General features: G+C 36.8%; 1 protein-coding gene across 6 annotated transcripts; it reads right to left on the bottom strand.

Moving 5' to 3' along the window:
• Positions 1-236: 236 nt before the first annotated feature.
• LOC126610017 (uncharacterized) lies at positions 237-13,621 on the bottom strand. Of its 6 annotated transcripts, XR_007618345.1 has the most exons (4): positions 13,319-13,621; positions 10,011-10,084; positions 9,505-9,696; positions 8,548-9,424 (listed from the first exon to the last, which is right to left on the bottom strand). XR_007618345.1 is itself a non-coding variant. In XM_050277984.1 (3 exons), the coding sequence occupies exons 1-3, from the start codon at positions 13,338-13,340 to the stop codon at positions 328-330; spliced, it is 456 nt and encodes a 151-aa protein (XP_050133941.1). In that variant the 5' UTR covers positions 13,341-13,621; the 3' UTR covers positions 237-327. The 6 variants fall into 6 exon arrangements, 1 of the variants encoding a protein (XP_050133941.1); XM_050277984.1 differs by lacking the exons at positions 8,548-9,424; positions 9,505-9,696 and adding an exon at positions 237-687; XR_007618346.1 differs by lacking the exon at positions 9,505-9,696 and having other exon boundaries at positions 13,319-13,619.
• Between the last annotated feature and the right edge of the window lie 8,323 nt (positions 13,622-21,944).

Raw genomic sequence — 21,944 nt, 5'->3', positions numbered from 1 at the left:
ATTTTCTATTGTGTTTCAAACCATTTTCAACTACCTTTCATTCAAAGTTATGATTAACTTGGCTAAATTAATTAACCTTGCCTTTTTAGTGTTAACTATATAATCAAAGAAATGGTTAAAAGAGCCCTGAACTCCTTTTATTTGGACATACAATATCATGAGTAAAAGTCCTTCTTTACAAGGCAAGAAAAAAACTTTATACATACTTAACCCATCTGTAACAATCCATTGATAATCAATAAGTTTAAGTAACTCGTGGAGCAAGTAATCAACCCAGTTCATAACTAGAAAACAACAGTCTGTTATACAAAGATAACAGTGGCACACTCAGATTCCACGTGAGCTTTGATTGTGAGACTCAAGGCCTAACAAAGGTCCCACAAAGGTACCATTCAAACTAACAATAAACTCATATTGTAGCACCCCAAGAAGCGACCTTGCAAGACATGTAAGAACCCCGGATAGCTGTGCGAGGGACAAGGGACGGATCCAGCTCGACCATAGTTTTGGCACACCCGGTAAGACCCTTTTTGTGATATTGCATGCCAAGGCAAAAGAAGGATTGAATGTTCTAGTGGAAGGTGGAATTTGGGCAACCTCTCTGTCCAACATAAGCAAGCACAACAGATCACCCATAGGACTTTCCTTCACTACGCAGCCCCGCAATCTTAGAGAGCCCGACCTGTTCTGAGAAGTTGGGTAGAAAAGTAATTAATGAAGATTTACAAGCCACCATGGTGCAAGTATTAAGAAGTATGGAGAAAATCTCTCTGGAGACCAAAGGAGAAGTTAGCAGACTTTCCTGAATAGGAACTTTACAAAGAAAATTGGAGTTAGAGTACTCCACAATGAAAGATGGCTATACCAAGAAAAACTATCATCCAAGCAAGCACAGAAAAGGAACCAATAATTCCTTTATTCCCCTTACTTAAGGAAAAGAAGGACAAAGGGAAAAAGAAAGAAAAGGCTAAATCCAGTCGGCAAGAAGATGAAGAGTTTCAAGATGAAGAGTTAGAAGGCAGGTCAGGTAAGAAGGGATGAAGGTTGGTGCATCTAACTCGATGGGAGAAGCAAGCAGAAAAGGCTTACCTACAGCTGAGGGCAAGCTTTTTCCATATAGGCCACCACCATTAGCTAATAAAGGAGAAAAAGCTAGATGGTGACAGCCAGATTTGTAGAAGAAAACTCATTCGAGCATCGATCATAGCCCGAAGTAAGGGAATGCTTATTCCCCACATAATAATATGGTTAACCAACAACTCAGGAATGAATTGACAGAATTGAGAATGATGGTAGTACAAAATACTCAGCCACAAACCTGCCCAATGTTTAGGATAACATATCAGAAACATTTCAAGATGCCTGTGTTTCTAAATTCCAATGAGGAAGACTGTAATGTGTCTTCCAGGGATCACATTTTCAAGTCTTCAAATCATTGTGTGGCATTTGAGGACAACCCCAACTACAATTTGAGACAATTTGTAAACTCTTTAAGAGGCTTGGCCGATGGTACTCTATGTTACCTCCTAATTCCATTGCCAACTGGGGACAAATAAAGATGACCTTTCATGAGTAGTTCTATAGGGTGGAACCAGAAATGACGATTAATGATTTGGTAGAAATGAAGCAATATGAACATGAATTTATAGGGGATTTTATGATGATGTTTAGGAAAACTAGGATGAGATGACAGTTCCTAGTCAACCATGCTCAACTCAAAACTATTGCTCAGAAGGCTCTGAGGCTACCCCTGAGGAAGAAGTTCTATGATGTTCAATTTAAAGAGCTTCATGACTGGTGATTGCGGCCACCAATTATGAAAAGTTGTTGGCAGAAGAACAGCAAGTGAAGCATACATCTAAAGTACCCCATTTTTATAGAAGCAAGGCGCCAATACATTAGCTAGAGTTTAAAGGCCTAGAGGTGGGGGAGAATGATGACAACCTGGGAGAAGAGATAGAATTATGTGCTGCAGAGATGACCGCTCATTTCAAACCTTTAATGGTGAAGGGATTTGTTCAACCTATCAAAGACCAAAAGATCGTAATGAATGATGGAGGCTTTGTGCCCATGAAGCCTCCAAAGTATTAGTCATATTCCTTTGATTTAACTAAGGCTGCAGACATCTATGAAGAACTGGTGAGGGCTCGAGTTATCTTGCCTGATAGTACTAAGAATATGCCTAAATCTGACGAACTTAGAGGGAAGAAGTATTGCAAGCTCCACTACACCTTCAACCACTCTACTGCTAATTATGTGCAATTCAGAGATTGGATCGAATACTTGATAGTCAAAAGGAAATTGTTGCTGGAGAAACCCCAAACCAACATGATGGTTGACACAGATCCATTCCCTGAAGCCCTAATCAACATGATAAATCTTAATTGGGTTAAAAGGGGGAAAAGAAAAGTTACCTTGGAAGAAAGAAAAGAAAGAATGCAAGAAGGCAGGCTTACAGAAGGGGTCAGAAGGTTGCCTAACAGGCCCCAAGTAGCTGTTGTCAAATGAGTAGTTATGTGTAGCAAATGTCGGTGTAAGTGTGAACTTGAGGTACCAGCATCAGGTGCCATCATTGACTAAGAGTTGGTCAGAATGAAAGAGATGGATGAACAAGACACTCGTAAGAGTGTTTGTCGGCTGTTGAGATAAACAAAGAGACCACTAAAAATGTGTTACAGAGATTGGGATAAGATTTAAAGCTTAAAGGTCTGTCTGAAGTGTTTAGAAAATTTGAAGCTTCTAAAGAAATAGAAGATAAAGAGGCGAGGTTGCCACGCTAGGTGGATGTTATGGCTCTCAAACTAACCAATTATAGCAGCATGAGACAAGAAAGGCGAGAAAGAACCATGAACCCGATACCACCAGTAACAAAGGTGAATTCAGCCCAACTAGGCTGAAAGTGGTATGTAGTGGTCAAAGATGGAAGACTTGTCAAAGAGATGGGGGCATTCATGATAAGAAGGGTTCAGAGGAAACACAAAGCTTATATGAACTCACTATAACTACCTATTATTTCAAAGGTTTTGTGAAAATGTTAAGTTTGAGAGGTTTACCTAAGGGAGAGAAACACAACTCAGTTGGACAAGTAAAAAAGAACTAGAGAGGGCTAATAGCAAGGTTGAAGGCGTAAGGGACCATGTTCCTCAAAACCCTCATCCAGAGAAGCATAGAATATTAAGACGAGCCCAAGAAAACATGGTGATTGTGCCCACACCTAGATGGAATCTAGAGCCTATTTACTTTGGAACCATTTATTCTAAAATGGGGATACCTCCTCCACCAAAGGTGAATATTCTCTTTGGAACTCCAAGGCAGCTGTCTGATTTCAAAACAATAGAAGAAGAAGAAATGCCCGAATTGATGTTAACCAAAGATACCTAATCATGGATGGACTAATTTTTGTGCCAGATTGGAAAGAAGAAGGAAAGAACATCTGGACCTAGCAACTTTCATGTCAACATGACCTATGTCTTATCATCTATGTTTTAGGCAGAACTAAACCAACCAGCAATAATGGAAGATGATTACTTAGCACAATAGCCAATGATGGCATTGGTAAACATTGAAGAAGCGAGTAAGGTGGAGTCAAGCCTGGTAGACTTGCTTGATCCTATATGAAAGGAGTCTGAGAGAGTTTATTCTAACAAGATGGTGTTCAAAAGGCCAAGTCTAGCCTTAGCAAACCATCTGAAGCCTATGTATATGACAGCTCATTTTGAAGAAGTTCTTTTCAAAAAGGTGCTGATAGATGAGGGGCAGCAGCTAATGTGCTCCCACTCAAATAGATAAAGAAACTTTGCAGAAGTGAAGAAAACCTTATTCCTACTGATCTCACAGTATCTAGCTTTTCATGAGCCATCACCAAAACTCATGGGATATTGTCTTTAGAAGTAGACTTAGGATTCAGGAAGATTATGTTGGCATTCTTTATAGTGGACAACAACTCTACTTATGGGGCGTTATTGGGAAGGGATTGGATCTATCAAAGTTTGTCTGTGCCATTTACCTTACATCAACAAGTTGCTGTCTATCATAAGACCACCATGGATGAACAAGGATTTTGGAAAATAGTTGAGGCCGAGTCATGGCCATTTCTCCCCACAGCTAATGTTGCAGAAGCCAATTTTTACAATCCTAATGTTAGGATCTTGCAATAACTAGGTGTTGATCAAAATGGATGCCCTACCAAAGTGATGACCTAAAATCTTTTAGAATAAGAACTTTCTCTTACTTAGGAGGAATGAGACAGGCCTCACAGTGTCCCTGCCAGCCAACATGAATGGTGACAGACCAGAAGAGAAATGACCAAATAATAGTAGTCAGGTCCTTAATTAAGAGACTGCTAGATTATGGGAAAGAACGAAAAGAGATTAAAAAGAGCTCATCCAAAGAAATAGTAGAGTGGGGAGAAGGAACTTCAGGCACCAAAGATGACCAAGGAAAGGAGATTTTGGAAGAAGAAGTAAAAACAACCATCCACATGGCAAAATGTATATATGACTTGGATTGCCTAGAAGGTAAGTTCGAGACTCTAAAGCCAATAGAACTTTTATGTACAGAGCCTAATAAGTCAGCACCCAAGGTACAAGACCCCTTAGAAACCATTAATTTTGGAATTGAGAAGGATCCAAGGCTAATATAACTTAGTGGCCTGTTGGAAGTTGAAGATTGGGCAAAGATAGTTGATCTTTTGCATGAGTTCAAGGACTGTTTTGCATGGCACTACATAGAAATGCCTGGATTACACTCTAACTTAGTAGAGCATAGGATGCCTATTAAAGAGGGGTACAAACCTGTAAAGCAAGCGCCGAGGAGGATGTCAAAAGAAATAGAAGAAAAAGTCAAAGAAGAAATATAGTGGCTGGTAAAGACATGCTTTATTAGACCTATAAAGTATGTAGAGTGGTTGGCCAACATTATACCTGTATTAAAAGTTGTAACTAATGTCATTTGATATTGTGTTGACTATAGAAACATTCACGGAGCAACTCTGAATGATGAATACCTTATCCTTATGGTTGACCTATCTATTGATGTAGTTGCAAAACATAAAGTTTTATCTTTTATGGATGGGAATGTTAGATATAATCAGATAAAAATGGCTAAAGAAGACATAAATAAGACAACATTTAGATGCCCATGACACATATGAGCTTATGAATATGTTGTCATGCCCTTTGGGCTGAAAATTTTTGGTGCCACTTATCAAAGGGAAATGAATGCTATTTGTCATGATTTGATCGGACATAGCATGGAGGTATACATTGATGACATCATGGTGAACTCTAGATCTGAAGATCAACACTTGGAAGATCTTAGGCAAGCTTTGCTGAGAATGAGAGCCTACAAGTTGAAGATGAATTCTAGAATAAGGCTAGGGCAATACTAGAGTCACTTTCCCCCACCAACAAAGTCCACTTGTAGAGGTTGCTAAGGAAGATCAGCGTTTTGAGAAGATTTATTACTAATTTGGAGGGCAAGATCCAACCATTGACTCCTTTGTTGAGGTTAAAGAATCAAGATAAGTTTGAGTAGGGCCCTCAACCTCAAGAAGCCTTTGACAAAGTAAAGACATGTTTAGCCTATCCATCAATGCTTATGCCTTCCTAGAGGGGAAAACATTTTAAACTCTACATTTCTGCATCCGAGAAATCAATAGGGAGTTTATTGGCTTAGAATAATGAAGGGGGAAAGGAGCAAGCAATATATTACCTCAGTAGAACTCTCATTGGGGTAGAAACAAGATATACCCCAGTTGAGAAGCGATGCTTAGCTTTGTACTTCACTACCTGTAGGCTAAGGCATTACATGTTGCCTTGCCATATTTATATAATTTCCAAAACCGATGTGATCAAGTACATGTTGTCCAAGCCAATGCTGACTAGAAGAATTGGGAAATGGATCCTAGCACTATCAAAGTTCAGTTTTCAGTATGTGCCTTAGAAGGCAATAAAAGGATAAGTAATTGCAGACTTCCTGGCCGAGCACTAAGAATCCAAGGATGAACTTATCAACATCCCTAGAACTCTAGAAGTAGTTAGCCTTAGGATCCCACCTAGCAATGCTCATTCGGGCAAGGAGGAATGAATCCAACAAGAAGTAAAAAGGGTAACTAGCATATAGATCACCCTTTAGTGGTTATATTTTGATTATAAGATCCCACATAGACCAACAGAGAGGGATGATGTGCCTTATATGCACATGCTCCCCTTCTTATAGCACGAGGCCTTTTGGGAACTCACTAGCTTTGGATTCCATTGAAACTCTGAAGTTAAGTGAGTTCGGGCGAAAACAATCCTAGGATGGGTAACCTATTGGGAAGTTCTCATCTAAGTTCTTAGAAACAAAACCATGAGGGAATGGTAAGCCCAAAGCGGATAATATTGTGTTATAGTGGAGTCGAGACTGGGATGCGATATAATGGTATCAGAGCCACTCTGCCGTTTGGTGCGAGTGTGCCGACGATGACATCGAGCCCCTATGGGGGTGGATTGTAAGATCCCACATAGACCAATGGAGAGGGGGTGATGTGCTTTATATGTACATGCTCCCGTCCTTATAGCACGGGCCTTTTGGGAACTTACTAGCTTTGGATTCCATCAGAACTCCGAAATTAAGCGAGTTCGGGCGAGAGCAACCGAGGATGGGTGACCCATTGAGAAGTTCTCATCTGAGTTCCTAGAAACAAAACCGTGAGGGAATGCTAAGCCCAAAGCGGACAATATCGTGCTATGGCGGAATTGAGACTGGGATGTGACATCAGTGGATCTTACACATAGCATTATGCAGGAGTTGGAATTGTCATCATTGATCCAAAGGGAATCCAGCATTGTTATTCATTTCTCCAGGATTACAAAGATACTAGTGTTGCACCCTTAGATACTACTAACAATAAGCAGAGTATGAAGCATTGATTATAGGTTTAGAGATTTTAATAGAGTTGAGGGCAACTGATGTAGAAGTATATGGTGATTCAGAGCTGGTGGTTAATCAATTAAATGGATAGTACAAGTGCAGAAATATCACCATGGCAGGGTATTACTTGGCAGCTACTCAGTTATTAGAGTATTAGGGTAATGAAGTAACAATCAACCATATCCCCAGAGAAGCAAATTTGATTACCAATGAAATGTCACAGAAGGCTTCTGGAGCACAGGTTCAAGAAAGAAGGCTTGAGAAATCTTCCTTCTATATTTGAGAGAGGATTTGGTATGGATATAATGACTAAACAACCCAAGGTAAAGGACTGAAGATCATCTATCATTCAGTACTTAAGAGGCCTTTCTTTTCCTACCAACAAGAAGATTAGACGACAGATAACTAAGTTTGTTATATAGGATAAAACTTTGCTAAGGAAGACTCCAGTTGGACTTTTGTTAAAATGATTGGGTTTGGAAGAGCCAATAAGGGTGATGGCTAAGGTACATTAAGGCATTTGTGGAGCACACCAAGTAGGGACAAATATGAGATGGTTGCTAAAAAGATGTGGCTACTTTTGGCCCGACATAGAGAAAGATTGTAAAGCTTATGCTAGAGGATGTGAAGAATGCCAAAGACATGTACCTTTCCAGCACACACCATCAGTGCCCTTAAATCCAATAGTAAAGTCATGGCCTTTCAAAAGGTGTGCAATGGACTTTATCAGGCAAATAAACCCAGCTTCCGGCAAATCACACATTTTCATAATTGTTGCAACTAATTACTTTACTAAGTAGGTTGAGGCTTCAGCTGTGAGGACTAATAATTCAACTACTGTGAAGAAGTTTATTGAAACCAAAATCCTACATAGATATGGGGTGCCTGAAACAATTGTTACAGACAGAGGGCCATCATTTATCTCAAAAGAAGTGGAGGAGTTTGCAGCTAAATTCAAGATAAAGATGATCTAGTCTAGCCCTTATTATCCCAATCTAATGGTCAAGTAGAAGCTAATAACAAGATATTAGTGAATATCATAAAAAAAAAAAATTGTGGCAGATAGCCCAAAAATATGGCATAAGATGTTGGGAGATACTTTTTAGGCTAATAGAGCCTTAAAAAGAGCAAGGACTAGGACCATTCCTTATGCATTGACATTCGGGCAAGATGCAGTGCTCCCTATGAAAATCAATGTGAGTTCTGTGTGGCTTCAGAACCAATTTGGCCTACATAGTGATGAGTTCAGTCATGCCATATGTCAAGGCATTGAGGATATAGATGTTACCCGAATTGAAGCTCTAAACAAAATCCAAAAAGGGAAAGAAGAAAAATTGGTATGGAAAACAGTTTTGCCCTTGGGAGCTCAAGTTAGAGGTTTTGAGAAATGGAGTGCCATTTGAGAACGCGTTTTTCCAATTACTATAGTATTAGACAGAGGAGGGTATTACTTGGCAGATTTAGAGAGAGACTTACAGAAACATCCAATCAATGCTAAGTTCCTAAAGAAGTACCACCCAACTCTGTGGGATATTCAAGACTGTTATATTAGTGAAGTCTAAGTAAAGGCCCTTGTTGTGTGTTTAAGGCAGTTATTGCTATTAGAAAATTGTAAATAAGCAAGTAAAGTAGTAAAGCAAAAAGCGGTCTTTTCAATTCAAATAATTAGAGAAGTACAAAGACCCTAGCCTACCAGGTTTACATCTTTGGCCAAGGTAGCTATCCTAGAATGATAAGTTTGCACAATGGTAAAAATACAACCTGGCTTTTCTAAGGTTGTGTTACTATTGGCTAGCTGAGCCTCAGACTCCTCCACTTCATGGTTAACTTTCTTCACTTCTTTAATTTTCTGGTATAGCTTGCTTGAAAGAGTCATCTGATCAGCCTTCAAAGTAGAAAATTATTCCTTTAGCTTTTAGATCTTAACAGCCATCACCATTATTCGGTCCTTCGTGGCCGAGCCCTTTTCCACTAGCTGCTGTAGAGAAATGAAGGTCCTAATGTGCTTCTCCTTGTAGCACTTTAACTTGTTTGTTTGCCTTTATGCCCTGAGATGTTGATATTGCAACTTCGTTATCCATTGGGCCTAGTATATGTCGGTGAAAGCCCTCTTAGTATCTTGCAAAGCTTAGAGGTTGAAGGAGGTAGTGAAGTCCCTCTGCATCCATTCTCTAAAGATCTGGCACTGATCTTGAAGATGTTGAGGCTCGAATGGGCATCTTGGAGATCTCAATTTTATCCTAATTTGCCTGAACTCTTTGACTAGTTCGGGCAAGGAGGACGTGGCAGGAAGAGAGGCTAAAGGGGGAGGCATCACCCTAGCACCACCAGATGCAGCAGCAGTAGTAGCAGCTTTAACAAAGATAGAAGGGGATGACTCAGTAGTAGTAGCAGCCTTTCTAGGCTAAAGGATGAGGATCATTATGACTCCAAAAGCCCTTGGAGGTTAAGGAAAGGCTATCCTACTCCTTGTAGGCTAAGGAGGCATGCCCAAACCCTCACCAAAAACCTGTTAAAACCAAAGAAAGCAAGTTAGTAAGGCAACCTGGACCTAAATAAGAAGGGATAAGATTGAAAGCATGTTTATACCTAAGAAAGGCCTTGTACCTTGATAGGATGATCTGTTATTGCAGTTGTTTTGAAGGAAGTTGGTTGGCTTGCCCGAGAAGGTACTTGAGAAACCTTGGGACTAGTCATAACTGAGACAACTAGTATCTCAGGGATTATAGGCTCCTTAGCGGCTGAAAGTGGTGGAGTAGTAGTCTCAGGCAAGGGGGAAGACTGGCAAAGACAACAGGCAGAGCATAAGTTCAAAATGAAGGAATATGAAGAAAAGCTAGAAAAGGGTAGAAGAAGGAAGACCTACGGAGGCACTGTCATCCTCTACAAAGTGGAGCATTTATCTAGTTATTGGATTAAACTAGGAAGTGGGTGTCACCACCATTGCTAGAGGAATAGAAGAGGAAGAAAGATTTGATTCTTGCTCGACTTGAGGTGCGGAGGTGCCTCATCTTACTTGGAAAATAGCAGAATTAAAATAAGCATTTAAAGCTTAGAAATACAAAATTAACAAGTGGTGAGAGAGAGAGTTTTACCCTTGAGAAAGATGCACAGGTCGGGCTGGAGATGAATAAGGCTTGGTTTAAGAAGTCCCTTCTGCATTGGTAGCCTGTTTTGGAAAACAACAAGAATTAGCTAAGTATAGGAAAGAGGCAGCAACATAGGTTACCTATGAGTAGAAGTTGATTTTCTGATGTCATCTTTCTAGCTTTCAAACTCTTTTTCCTTAGGAAGGGATTTGAAAAAGACCAGCCCGAAGAGCTTATCATGGGCTTCTCTAAGGTCTTTATGATACTTTTTTTACCACTTGACCTCCCACCAAATGGTAAACAGAGATGTACACTCGAAGTTGAGGGCCAAAGGCTTGTGGGCTATCTTGCTTATCATTTCTGAGCTACGCCTGCTTGCTCGGAATGTAACTTCTAAGGGAGAACAAAGGCGATAGGAGGTCCCACAATGAACAGAATCAAAGAAATGGACTGGCATTGCCTACCTAAATCCCAGTTGTCTACCACTTAGCAGATTGCTACTACAATTCTCTGTCTTCAAATAAACAAGTTAGTAATATATGTTGTGATTCTGTTTATAAACTTCATTTAAACATACATATTGTGATTTAGTTAATAGTTCAGTTCAATATCTATATAAACTGTATAATTGTATATATCAAGGTTCTAAAAGACATTAGGCACTAGTTGGCGGCAAATTGGGGCCCAGCCTAGGCAGACTAGGTGGATTTAAGTAAATTTATAACATATCATGTAATTAAGTGTCCATTTATACTTAATATATATATATATATATATATATAATTGTATTGGGATACATAAATTGCAAAATAAAAGGATTATAGGTCATAAAATATTAGAATATATTGAAACCATAGGAACAAATAAATAATGAGTGTTCATCCAAGTATTCAATAAGTCTCTTACGTTTTATTGAAAAAAATAAAATGTAAAATGAAAGTTATCGATATTTTGTCTAAATGAGATTCGCGACCTAGACAGGTCTAGGCGGTCTAGGAGGGCTCATACATATATATATATATATATATATATATATATATATATATATATATATATTATCACCAGTATTTGATTGACTTTAATAATAATTATGGACGGTCTGTGTAGTTTGAGAATGGATTCGTACCGAGTGAGGTTTTATTTTGCTTTGTGACCTTTCTTGAGGTCGAAGCCGTAAGACACTAGGATATAAAAATGGAATTTATCGGAGAAGAAAGGGAGGAAGGGAAGGAGAACTAATGCAATTATTGCCTTAGTGAATAGTAATTGATTGAGTGCATTTCCGTTCGTGAATGAATTGCCACGCAGTTGGTATTAAATATTATTTTAAAAAATAATAAAACGATAATTTTATGTTTAATTTCGGATGTGATTTTTAATCAATCACGTTACGCACATGTCATTATTTGAAATTGCAATTTTTGTAGATAAATTTTCGATAAGATTTTTAACTAATCATGTGGCTCCATGTGTAATGATTTTGTAAGAATTGCGTGGACAAATTTTTGATAAGATTGTTAACCAATCTTGTTGCACCACATGTCACTATCTGTTCAGAATCCTTGTGAACAGATTTTCGATAAGATTTTCAATCAATCACCGCGCGTCACGTGGTATTATCTGCAACCTCATCCAACCTAAAACTCACACACCAAATTCAAAGTCTTTCTCTGAATCCTTCTTCATAGTGTAAAAATCTTGAGTTCTTACAATGTCTTATTCAAGGAGATTGTTAGAAATCAAAAGGAAAGAATGAATTGTTCTAAGATCAAGAAAATGAGTTATTCGAAATAGAAGAGCGAGAGAATCAAGAGCATAGAATGACATATGATGAAGCAAGAAGGGAGAAAGCTGCACATACCCGTGTCGTGTAAGCTGTGGTGGTAATCTCCAAACCCAGTTGTTCATTGAACCTCAATAAAATAAATAAATAAATAAAAGTATCAATGAGGTAAGGATCTCTTGGAACATAGTCTATATTGATGTGCATTTTAGACGCCGTTCTAGAATGCAACCACATTTGTTCAACAAAATCATGATTGGTAGTTGCAACCATGATCCATACTATGTGCAAAATAAGGATGCTTTTAATGTTAGGGATCTCCTTCTTGAGCAAAAAATTATCAATGCCTTGCAGATGATTGTAGGATCTGCATACCAAGTGGATGAGATAGTGAGGATGGGAAATCAACCTTCCTAGAGTCCCTGATGACGTTTTGCTCCACAATCCTACTTAGCTACACCAATGAGTACCTTCGGCAACCCACGACAACTGACTCACAAAGGCTTCTGAAGAAAAGTGAGATGCGAGGTTTTCCTGACATGATTGAAAGTATAGACTGGGGTGTAGGAAGGATTTGGAGCGGTATTTTGGTATCTTCCAAGCTCGTTGGGCAATTCTTAGGGGGACTACAAAATTGTTTGATGAATAGGCGCTTCGATCCATCATGATGACGTGCATCATTCTTCACAACATGATTATGGAAGACGAGTATGATTATGATGCCGCTAATGAATTTGAACTACACACAATAAACAATTCCAAACACAAATTTATTGTGCTTCACAAGTGGTGGATTGCTCATGCACATAGACGCATTGCTGTTCTCTCATAGCATGTTTACTAACCAGTAATCGGAATGGGAATAAGGAATCCGATTCTGATTACGGATTATTCCTCTGTTTACCAACTTAAGCTGAATGAACAGTTCTGCGGGCCCCACGTAAAATCAGGAATTCATCTCCTGATATTGTTGGAATTGGATTACCTAGAAGAAGGTAGTATTTGGATTCCGGGGAGAAGGCTCCATCCGGAATCAAATTTTCCTTCCCAAAATGCCCTGCACCTTCAGTACTCATTTCCATCTTCTCTTTGTCCTCTCCCATCCTCTCCATCTTCTCGTTGTCCTCCGCCATCCTCTCCGGCAACTCTCTGTTCCTCCGTCGCCTTCTCTCGCTCCACCTCAAAATCCTCCACGTTCTTCTCCATAGGATTCGGCACAGCAAAATCAACCCAAAAATGGCAAGCATACCCAAAGCAAAAATCAAATCTTCAGAAAATCTGAACCCAGTTGCCACCATTGATAATAATAGAAAATTTTCTCATAAACCAAACAAACCCATTTCAGGAAACTTTGCATGCACAATTCCAGTCATCCTAATATAGGAAAATACAGGATTCCCCACAACAGAAAAGCAAGTACTAAAATCGAATCAACAAAAAAAAAATCATTCGCATCAACAATCCCTAAAATCACAAATTTTGCACCAATTCAAACAAAACAAAAAACACCTTAAAAAGCTCGAAACTTTACCAGCACAAGTCTTTTCCTTCATGAGCTTGTAGATAAGAACGGAGATTCCAATCGAGTGCACAGCCTCAGCTGCAACAAAGAGGTTGTCGTGATCGTGGACGATGAATCAGAGCAGAACCAGCGCCGCCATGCCCGAAACGACGGCCAGAAAGGCCTGAACTTTGGACGGCTGGCGTCGCGCCCATGTCCATACGGTGTGGATCGGCCTCTTCGGAGCCCTCATGAGGTTTGGTTTTGTTGTGATTTTCTCGGCCCCTTGGTTTTCCCGGAAAGTTCGATGTGGTGGAGCGGAAGTGAGGTAAAACTAATTATTGTGAGCCGTGGGTTCTAGATAATAAAAGTTTTACTAAAAAATAAAATGGTTCTCTCTTCTTAAAAAAAAAAGAAAGAATAAAATATTTACTAAAAATAATTAGCATATAAAATAGATAAATTAAACTAGGGGTATTTTAGTAATCACAATAGTTTTCATTCCGATTCATGTGAATTAGTAAACAGTTCAATGTCATTGATACTCCGATTCCAAACAGTTTTAGTAAACAACTTCAAAAGGAATCTGATTCTGATTCCACCTCATTTCAATTCCTCCTCAATTCAATTCCTTTCAATTTGATTACGGATTAGTAAACGTGCCATCAAAGTGCAGGGCGCTGATGGCCTCATGAAACAACACGCGACAAAGCTGTAGGTGGTGGAACCCATCGCTGACGACTTTGTCGACCACCAAGTCAAAGCCTAACAATTATTTTCCAGCCGAACAGCCCACGTGATTGGTCTAGAATTTAAAAACAAAATAAAAAAATCTAGTTTATAAATATATTAAATCCATCAATCGAGATCGAATATGATAAAATCTAATAGTAAAAAAATTATCTAACCGCCCTAAACTAAAATCAACGCCTAAAACAAAAAAAAAAATTTATACATCAAAATTCATCTAAAAAATTATTTAAACCAATAGGGCTAAAGCAATTGTTGTAAGATTGGAGCATATTATTACAAGGAAAAACCACACTCCATCGGAAATCATGCACGTGCTCCTCCTCGGTGCAATATATGCTCAACCAAATCCGTTTAGAGTGTGTCATGGCCTGATGGAGGTTGAACCCTATTAAGAGGTCTCATGTACTCGGGTATTATATGTGGTAGCATCTAGACATTCGCATGTGGTAACATCTGCATTGCCATGTTTTGCCTTATTCTATCACCTATCGATGAGGGATGATTGATTTTGAGGGGGCAAAAAAATAATATGAAAGGTGGATGATTGAAGAATATGGTGTGTGTAGGTTTGATTTTCAAGCACTTCTTACATAGAGGAAGATGGTGGTGGTGGGTGGATGTGTTTCAAGTGTTTCCTATTGTTAGAAAGGTTATTCATACGTGTTCCATGACTTTCATGTTTCATGTATTTCACATGCGCATGAAGGGTTTTCCATGTTTATGATCTTTCATTCTTATCGGAATTTAAATATATATAAGTTAAATTGTTTTACAATAATTTAAAAAAAAAAGTTACTGAAAAGAAAAAGAATAGGCTAAAATAATTCTTTAATAATCTTGGCCTAAAATTTTAAGCTAAACTCACTGGAGGAGAAACGTTGTTTCTGGGTTAGACCTAAACTGTCTAGACTAAAAATTTAGGTTTTGACCTACACTGTTGCACATGGTCTAATGGGTTATGGTCGTGACTCATGAACTATATTTCTATAATTCCTAAACCACAGTTATATATGTTAAATTTGTGATTTATTTTGTTGAGCCTTGTATTATTACTTATTAAATCATTTTTAGTTGATAATTTGTTTAATTGTTTACGTTAATTTTCTGGCTAATGCTAGGTAGACTAAATTTGCAAACTAAATGATCTGTCACCAATAAAAAATAAGCACGTTAATCAATACTTAAGTAATAATTGAAACATTAATCAAATCATTCACTTTCATGTCATTTAGTTTACAAAATTTTTACACATTTAGTCTCCCTAGTACTATTGTAATTTTCTGAATCTGCCATTGCTCCCTCCGTTTTCTCCAAACAAAAGAGACTAATAATACAATTTTAGTCACATCACTGATTCTGCATAATGTCTTTAGTTACCAGAAAATTTCTCCCACGATACATGACTAATTGCATAAAGTTGATCTTGTTATAAATAGGAAAAAGTGAGAGAGAGATAACCTTTACTAGAAATCAAAGTAGAAGGGTTGCAAAGTATCACCTCTTTATGACCTTTTCATCTAAAATTTTCAATGGTTGTCTCCAAATCAATTTTGCTTTGCTTCCCTTAGATGTTCAAATATCAACATCAATTGCCTCATTAGATGGTCCCAGATCATATGTGTGTCATTTACACAATATTTCACAACACTCCCCTTAGATGCTCACATACCAACATCAATTTCATTAAAACCTCGCTAGGAAAAACCTAGTGGAAAAAAATCGTAGCAAAGGAAAAAGAGTACAATTTTTCTTGGATTATTGATGTAGTGTTTAGTATGCTTATGTTGCCTCGTTATAACCTTGATAGGAAAAACCTAGTGAAAAAAATCCTAGTCAAAGGAAAAAGAGTACAACATGTATGAATCATAGATGCTTCCCCTGATGTGTATCTCCCATTGATTCCGCATTCTTTAATCTAACTAATTAATAAGGCAACGTAATCTGATACCATGCACTAGCTTCTAAAATGTACACTTTGATAGAGATTTGGTGAATAGATCTACCAAATTGTAGTTGGAACAGTTTTGTATGACTTCAATAACTTTAGCATTATGAAGCTCATGTGTATTGAAAAACTTTGGAAATATGTGTTTAGTCTTATCGCCTCTGATGAATCCTTCCTTTATTTGAGCAATACATGTTGCATTATCTTCATGAATGATAGTTGAAATGTCCGTCTTTGAAGGTAGGCCACATGAATTCCGGATGTAATGGATCATTGATCTTAACCAAAAGCATTCACAACTGGCTTCATGGAAAGCAAGTATTTTCAAGTGATTGGAAGATGCAACAGCTAATGTTTACTTCGTTAAGCGCCATAAGATTTTTGTATTTAAGTGAACATATATCTAGTATGTGAGCGGGCTTTATGCGGATGGAGAGAAAACCAGCATCTGCATATCCAACAAGATTATGGCATTTATAGGTTTCTCGGTGTAGAGGTGGCTCATGTTTGTTGTCTCATAGAGGTATCATAAAACATCTTTGATTCCCTTCCAATGTCATATTGTTGGAGTAAAACTATATCTCGCTAACAAGTTGACTTAAAAAGCTATATCTGGTCTAGTACATTGTGCTAAATACAATAAAACACCTATTGCACTCAGATATGGTACTTCTGGACCAAGAACTTTTCCATCATTTTCTTTTGGGAGAAATGGATCTTTCTTAATGTCAAGATATCGAACGACCATTGACGTGCTGTGTGGATAAGCTTTATCCATACCAAATGACTTTAGGACATTTTCAATGTAAGCTGATTGATGGACCAAAATTTGATTAGCACAATGCTCGATCTGCATATCGAGACCATATTTTATTTTCCCAAGGTCTTTCATTTCAAATTTTATTTTCAAATATACAGTAGTTTTGTTTAGCACTTCAAGAGTTCCAACTAAATTCATGTTATCGACATAAACTGCCATTATAGCAAATCTAGAGTTTGATTTCTTAATAAACACACAAGGACGAATGAGATTGTTGGTATATCTTTCCTTGATTAAATACTCACAGAGACAATTATACTACATTCGTCCAAATTGTTTTAGCTCATATAATGATCAACTTAATTTGATTGAGAGGATACCTCTTCGTTTGTTACTCATTTCAGGCAACTTAAGTCCTTTTGGCACTTTCATATAGATGTCAGTATCCAATTATCTATACAGATATTTGTGATGACATCTATAAGTCTCATATCAAGTTTTTTCTAAAATACTAACATTATTAAGTAATGGAACGGGATTGCATCTGTTACAGGAAAGTATGTCTTGTCATGATCAATTCCAGGCTTTGTGAAAAACCTTACGCGACAAGTCGTGCTTTATATCTTACGATCTCATTTCTCTCATTGCAATTTCTTGTGAACACCCATTTGTAACCTACTGAGTTCACGTGAGGCGGGATTTGGAATACTGGTTTAAAAACACTTTGTTTTTCTAAGGAATTTAATTCTGCCTGAATTGCATCTTTCCACTTTGGCCAATTTGTCTCTGTTTGCAGTCATCAACAGAGCGGGGCTCAGTATCATCACTTAATATGATCTTAATGGCTATTGTGAATGAGAATATATCGTCGATGATCATTTCATTTTTATCCCACAATTCACTAGTACATGCTTAATTTATGGATATTTCTTTGCTTTCGTGTACTTTTGTCTCTTTAGGGACATGTTCTCATCAAGGACAATTTCTTTTCTAGAAGTATAGAATCATGAATTGTCGACTCGTCATTCATTTCCTTTTCATGAATGATTTCATTTAGATTCAGATGTGCCTTTATCTTTCTCTTTCGAGGAGTTGAATCTTTTGAACCTGGGGTTTACCACACTTCAGGCATGCAACAAATGAATCATTTGCTTCCACTTTATTATGTCAAACATGGACATCCATTCTGGCAGGCGCATTTGCAGCTGGTACATGTGATTTTGTCACTTTTGTTGCATCATTAAACACATCTAACATTTGATTGGCAGTACTTTGAAGTTGAACGATTCTTCTCATTTCATTTTCACATTGAGTGCTTCGTGGATCAAAATGAGATAAGATGGATATATCACAAATCAATTCTCTCCATTCTTCTGGAATGGTGTTTGCTCCCCTAATGGCAGGAGAACTGTCTTATCAAAGTGACAATCCGCTAATGAGTGGTAAAAATATCACCCGTCAAGGGTTCCAAATATCTAATGCTAGATGGTGAATCAAAACCCACATAAATGCCAAGTCTGCGCTAAGGTCCCATTTTAGTACATTGTGGTGATGCAATAGGCACATAAATAGCATAACTAAAAACTTGTAAAAATGTGAGATGTTTGGTTGATGCCCAAACACAAGTTGTACTGAGGAGTATTGATTGTTGACAAGTCTCAGTCGAACCAATGATCCAGTATGTAAGATGGCAATGTCTACAGATACTTGAAATTTTTGTTTTCATAAATTGAGCGGGAGTTATTAGTTGAAGTTGTTTGATAATGCTTCTGCTAAGCCATTGTAAGTATGCACATGATGAACAAGGTGTTCAACATCAATGCCTAATGTCATGCAATAATCATCAAAAGTTAGAGACATAAATTCACCAGCATTATCAAGTCAAATTGTCTTAATAAGATGATCTGGGAACTGTGCTCATAATTTAATTATCTGAGCAAGAAGTCTCACAAAAGTTATATTTTGAATAGACAAGAGGCAGACATGTGACCATCGCGTATATGCATCAACCAAAACCATAAAATATCGAAATACAAGGTGGTTGAATAGGCCCCACAAATATCTCTTTGAATTATTTGCAAAAGTGATGGGGATCAGGATCAATCTTTGATTGTAATGGTCTATTACCAATTTTCCTTGAGAACAAGCCTTGCAAGGATTATCATTTGATATAGCAATATGGTATCCTACGTATCATGGTGGATCCTAGATGACTCGGATGGTCATGCCAAAGCATGTAAATTTTTGAATCAATAAACTTCTGGTCCATGATATTATGTGCTTCAATTGTCCTTATGTATGTATAATGCAATCCACTCAATAAACCATGCAACTTTTCCAATTTACACTTAAGGGTATCACTGGAGATAATTCGTATATATTCCACATTATCAGCATTTTCGTTTCAATGTAGTATCCATTCAAGCGTATATCTTTAAAACTCAACAAATTTCTTGTAGACCGAGTAGCGTATAATGCATTTTGTATGGACAATATTGTTCAATTTGGTAACACGACCAGGGCTTTTCAGAGACTTCAATTACATCTGATTGACTAGATAATGTTGTTACTTTTTCTTTTGCATGAATTATGCTTGTGAAATATTTTTGATTCGAAGTATTGTATGCGTGGTTGCGCAATTTGCGAGACAAATATCTTCACCATCTTTCTTGTTTTAAGGACAACCATAATTTTTATCCATGCTTTATGAGTAATTTTTGCGAGACAATTTATTCATAATAAAAGGAAATTGCAATGTTACTTTTATTGAATTCAAATACAAGCTTTAAAAGACAAGTTCAGAACAAGAGTACATTAAACATAAAAAGTGATTTACTCGAATTGATATACTTCTCCTCTTTCTGCAACAAAGTTTGAAACATCTAAATGGGCTGTGTTTATTTGACTTGATAAATCAAACACTGGATCATATAGATCCATTGGATCAGCCTGGTTGATGAAATTAGTCTCGACATTCTTTCCTTTGAGGGAAGCTTGATAGAGATTGATGAGATATTTGGGGGTATGACTAGGGCTGGAAAAAATTCCTGAAAATCCCGAACCGAATCGAAAAAATCCTGATCCCAAACCGAAAATTCCCGAACCGATTCTGAAAATCCGGAATCAATCTCGAATCATTTGGTATGAGATTCGGGATTGCTCATTCTAAGTTTGGGAATCCCGAAAATCCTGAAAATATATATTATTATCTATATATATTTAATTATATTTAGAATAATTGCAAGTTTGCAACCATTGGAATGAAGTTCATTAGTCGCTTGGTTACTACGTTATTTGTTTCAAAAACCTATTGGTGTCCAAAAAAGAATAATTGTTTTTATTAAGAAATCACCAAGCCCTTTGTGGTAGTTTTATATATGAGTTAACAGTTTTTTCTTTTAATTAAATTGATGGGCGTCCATAGACGAAACTTAAATGTATAAATAACCACTTGAAAAAAATATCGGTGCTAGTTCATGTTCAATAGTACCAGCTGGCTACGTTGTGTTATTTGATGAAGGAGCGAGGTTTGTTGTGGATTAATTGAATGTGGGAGTTGGTGAGAATTAGGATATTTGAAATGAGTTTTTGTGACGAATGGACAGACAAACACCCACCTACTGTTGTATTCTCCTCCTTGTTCTTGCTCATACATTCATATAAAGTGGATAATAAAAAAATAATTTATTGTACTAACTCCTTTTTTTTTTTTTTCAAATATTGTACCGACTCTTTAATTATTGAATTTATATATGCTAGGCAAAATCACTTTTGATAATTCCCTCCATCATCTGTGATTATTTTACTTTAGCCTTTTTTTAAAGATTTTTTTATACAATCATATTCTACTCTAAGGAGAGGAGAGGTTAGATGAGGCCACATAATGAGTCAGTTACTAATTAGGTATCGAACTCACCACAAATATAATACGTTCTTGTTATTCATATAAGTTGAAACTGAGACTTCTTACTTAGAAGTGAAGAGAAATAACATTAACTGTAGTACTAGTCGGTTGCTTTTGTAGTTATATAGTAGTTGAAATTAACAAATTTCGCGTCGTCTATGGACCATCAATATTCTAGACATGGTGAGAAGATTGTGTCTGAATTTTCTTCTCGTTTTTAATTCCACTGTTACCAATTGTATAAGAAAATGTTAAATGATTAGTACGGCTTTAACATTTAACAACGCGTCCTTCATTCTCTTGTTTGTGATTAATACTACTTGAAACTGAAACTCTTGTATTATGCACCCTAGAAAAGAATCTAACTTTTGTTTAATTGGACAAAAAAATTAACAGTAATGTTAGGTAGATCAACTTTTTAAATCACATTTGCAAACCGAGTAAAATGGTTGACCAAAATTTTTAGACTAAATTTTAAACCATGTGATGTGTTACCAATAGAAAATAAGTATGTTAGTCAACATTTAAGTAATAATCCAATTTTCAATAATCAAATCATATGATTTACATAATTTGGTCTAAACAGTAGGTATTCCCAGCATTACCCAATAAAAATAAATACATTAATAGATACTTAATAATAATTCAACTATCAATAACCACCTTATATAAATTATTAAATATAGCTTAAATAGATGATCTTCTAACATTACTCATTGATTAAACACACAAACAAATATAACATAATTTGGAAGTGAGGACCACAAATTGAATTGTTCTGAAAAGATTGACAAACAAACAAACTGAATAAATGGATATTTTGTTAAATATTTGTATAGTTTATTTTGTCCTACAGTACTATTTGTGAAAGAAAAATGCGTACTTTTATTTATCAATACTAGGCACACACAAAGTGTGTGAGAAATGTTTTTATTTTTGTTTTTGAAATAGGAGAGAGAAATAGAGTGATAGAAAATGTGGGAGTAAGAAGTTTTATTTTTTATTTTTTTTAATTAGAGATATGTTAGGATTACATGTAGGTGAGACTTTGAAAAAAAAAGTAAAATTTGGTTGTGTGAAATTACATTTTTGCCCCATATTTCTTATTCATGTTTTGTTTTAATTAGAGAGTTAAACTAGTAATTTCATAGGGTTTTGGTTAACAATGAGTGTTTTATTAATTAGTAGAGATTTTTGTTTTTGAAATAGAAGGAGAGAGCAAGAGAGTGATAGAGAATGCGGGAGTGGGAAATTTTTTTTTTATTTATTTATTTATTTATTTTAATTAGAGATA

The sequence above is a fragment of the Malus sylvestris genome, chromosome 17, assembly GCF_916048215.2.
Source record: "Malus sylvestris chromosome 17, drMalSylv7.2, whole genome shotgun sequence".
Lineage (NCBI taxonomy): Eukaryota > Viridiplantae > Streptophyta > Magnoliopsida > Rosales > Rosaceae > Malus > Malus sylvestris.
The sequence above is the reverse complement of the archived record's forward strand: the minus strand, read 5'-3'. Positions and strand labels throughout refer to the sequence as shown.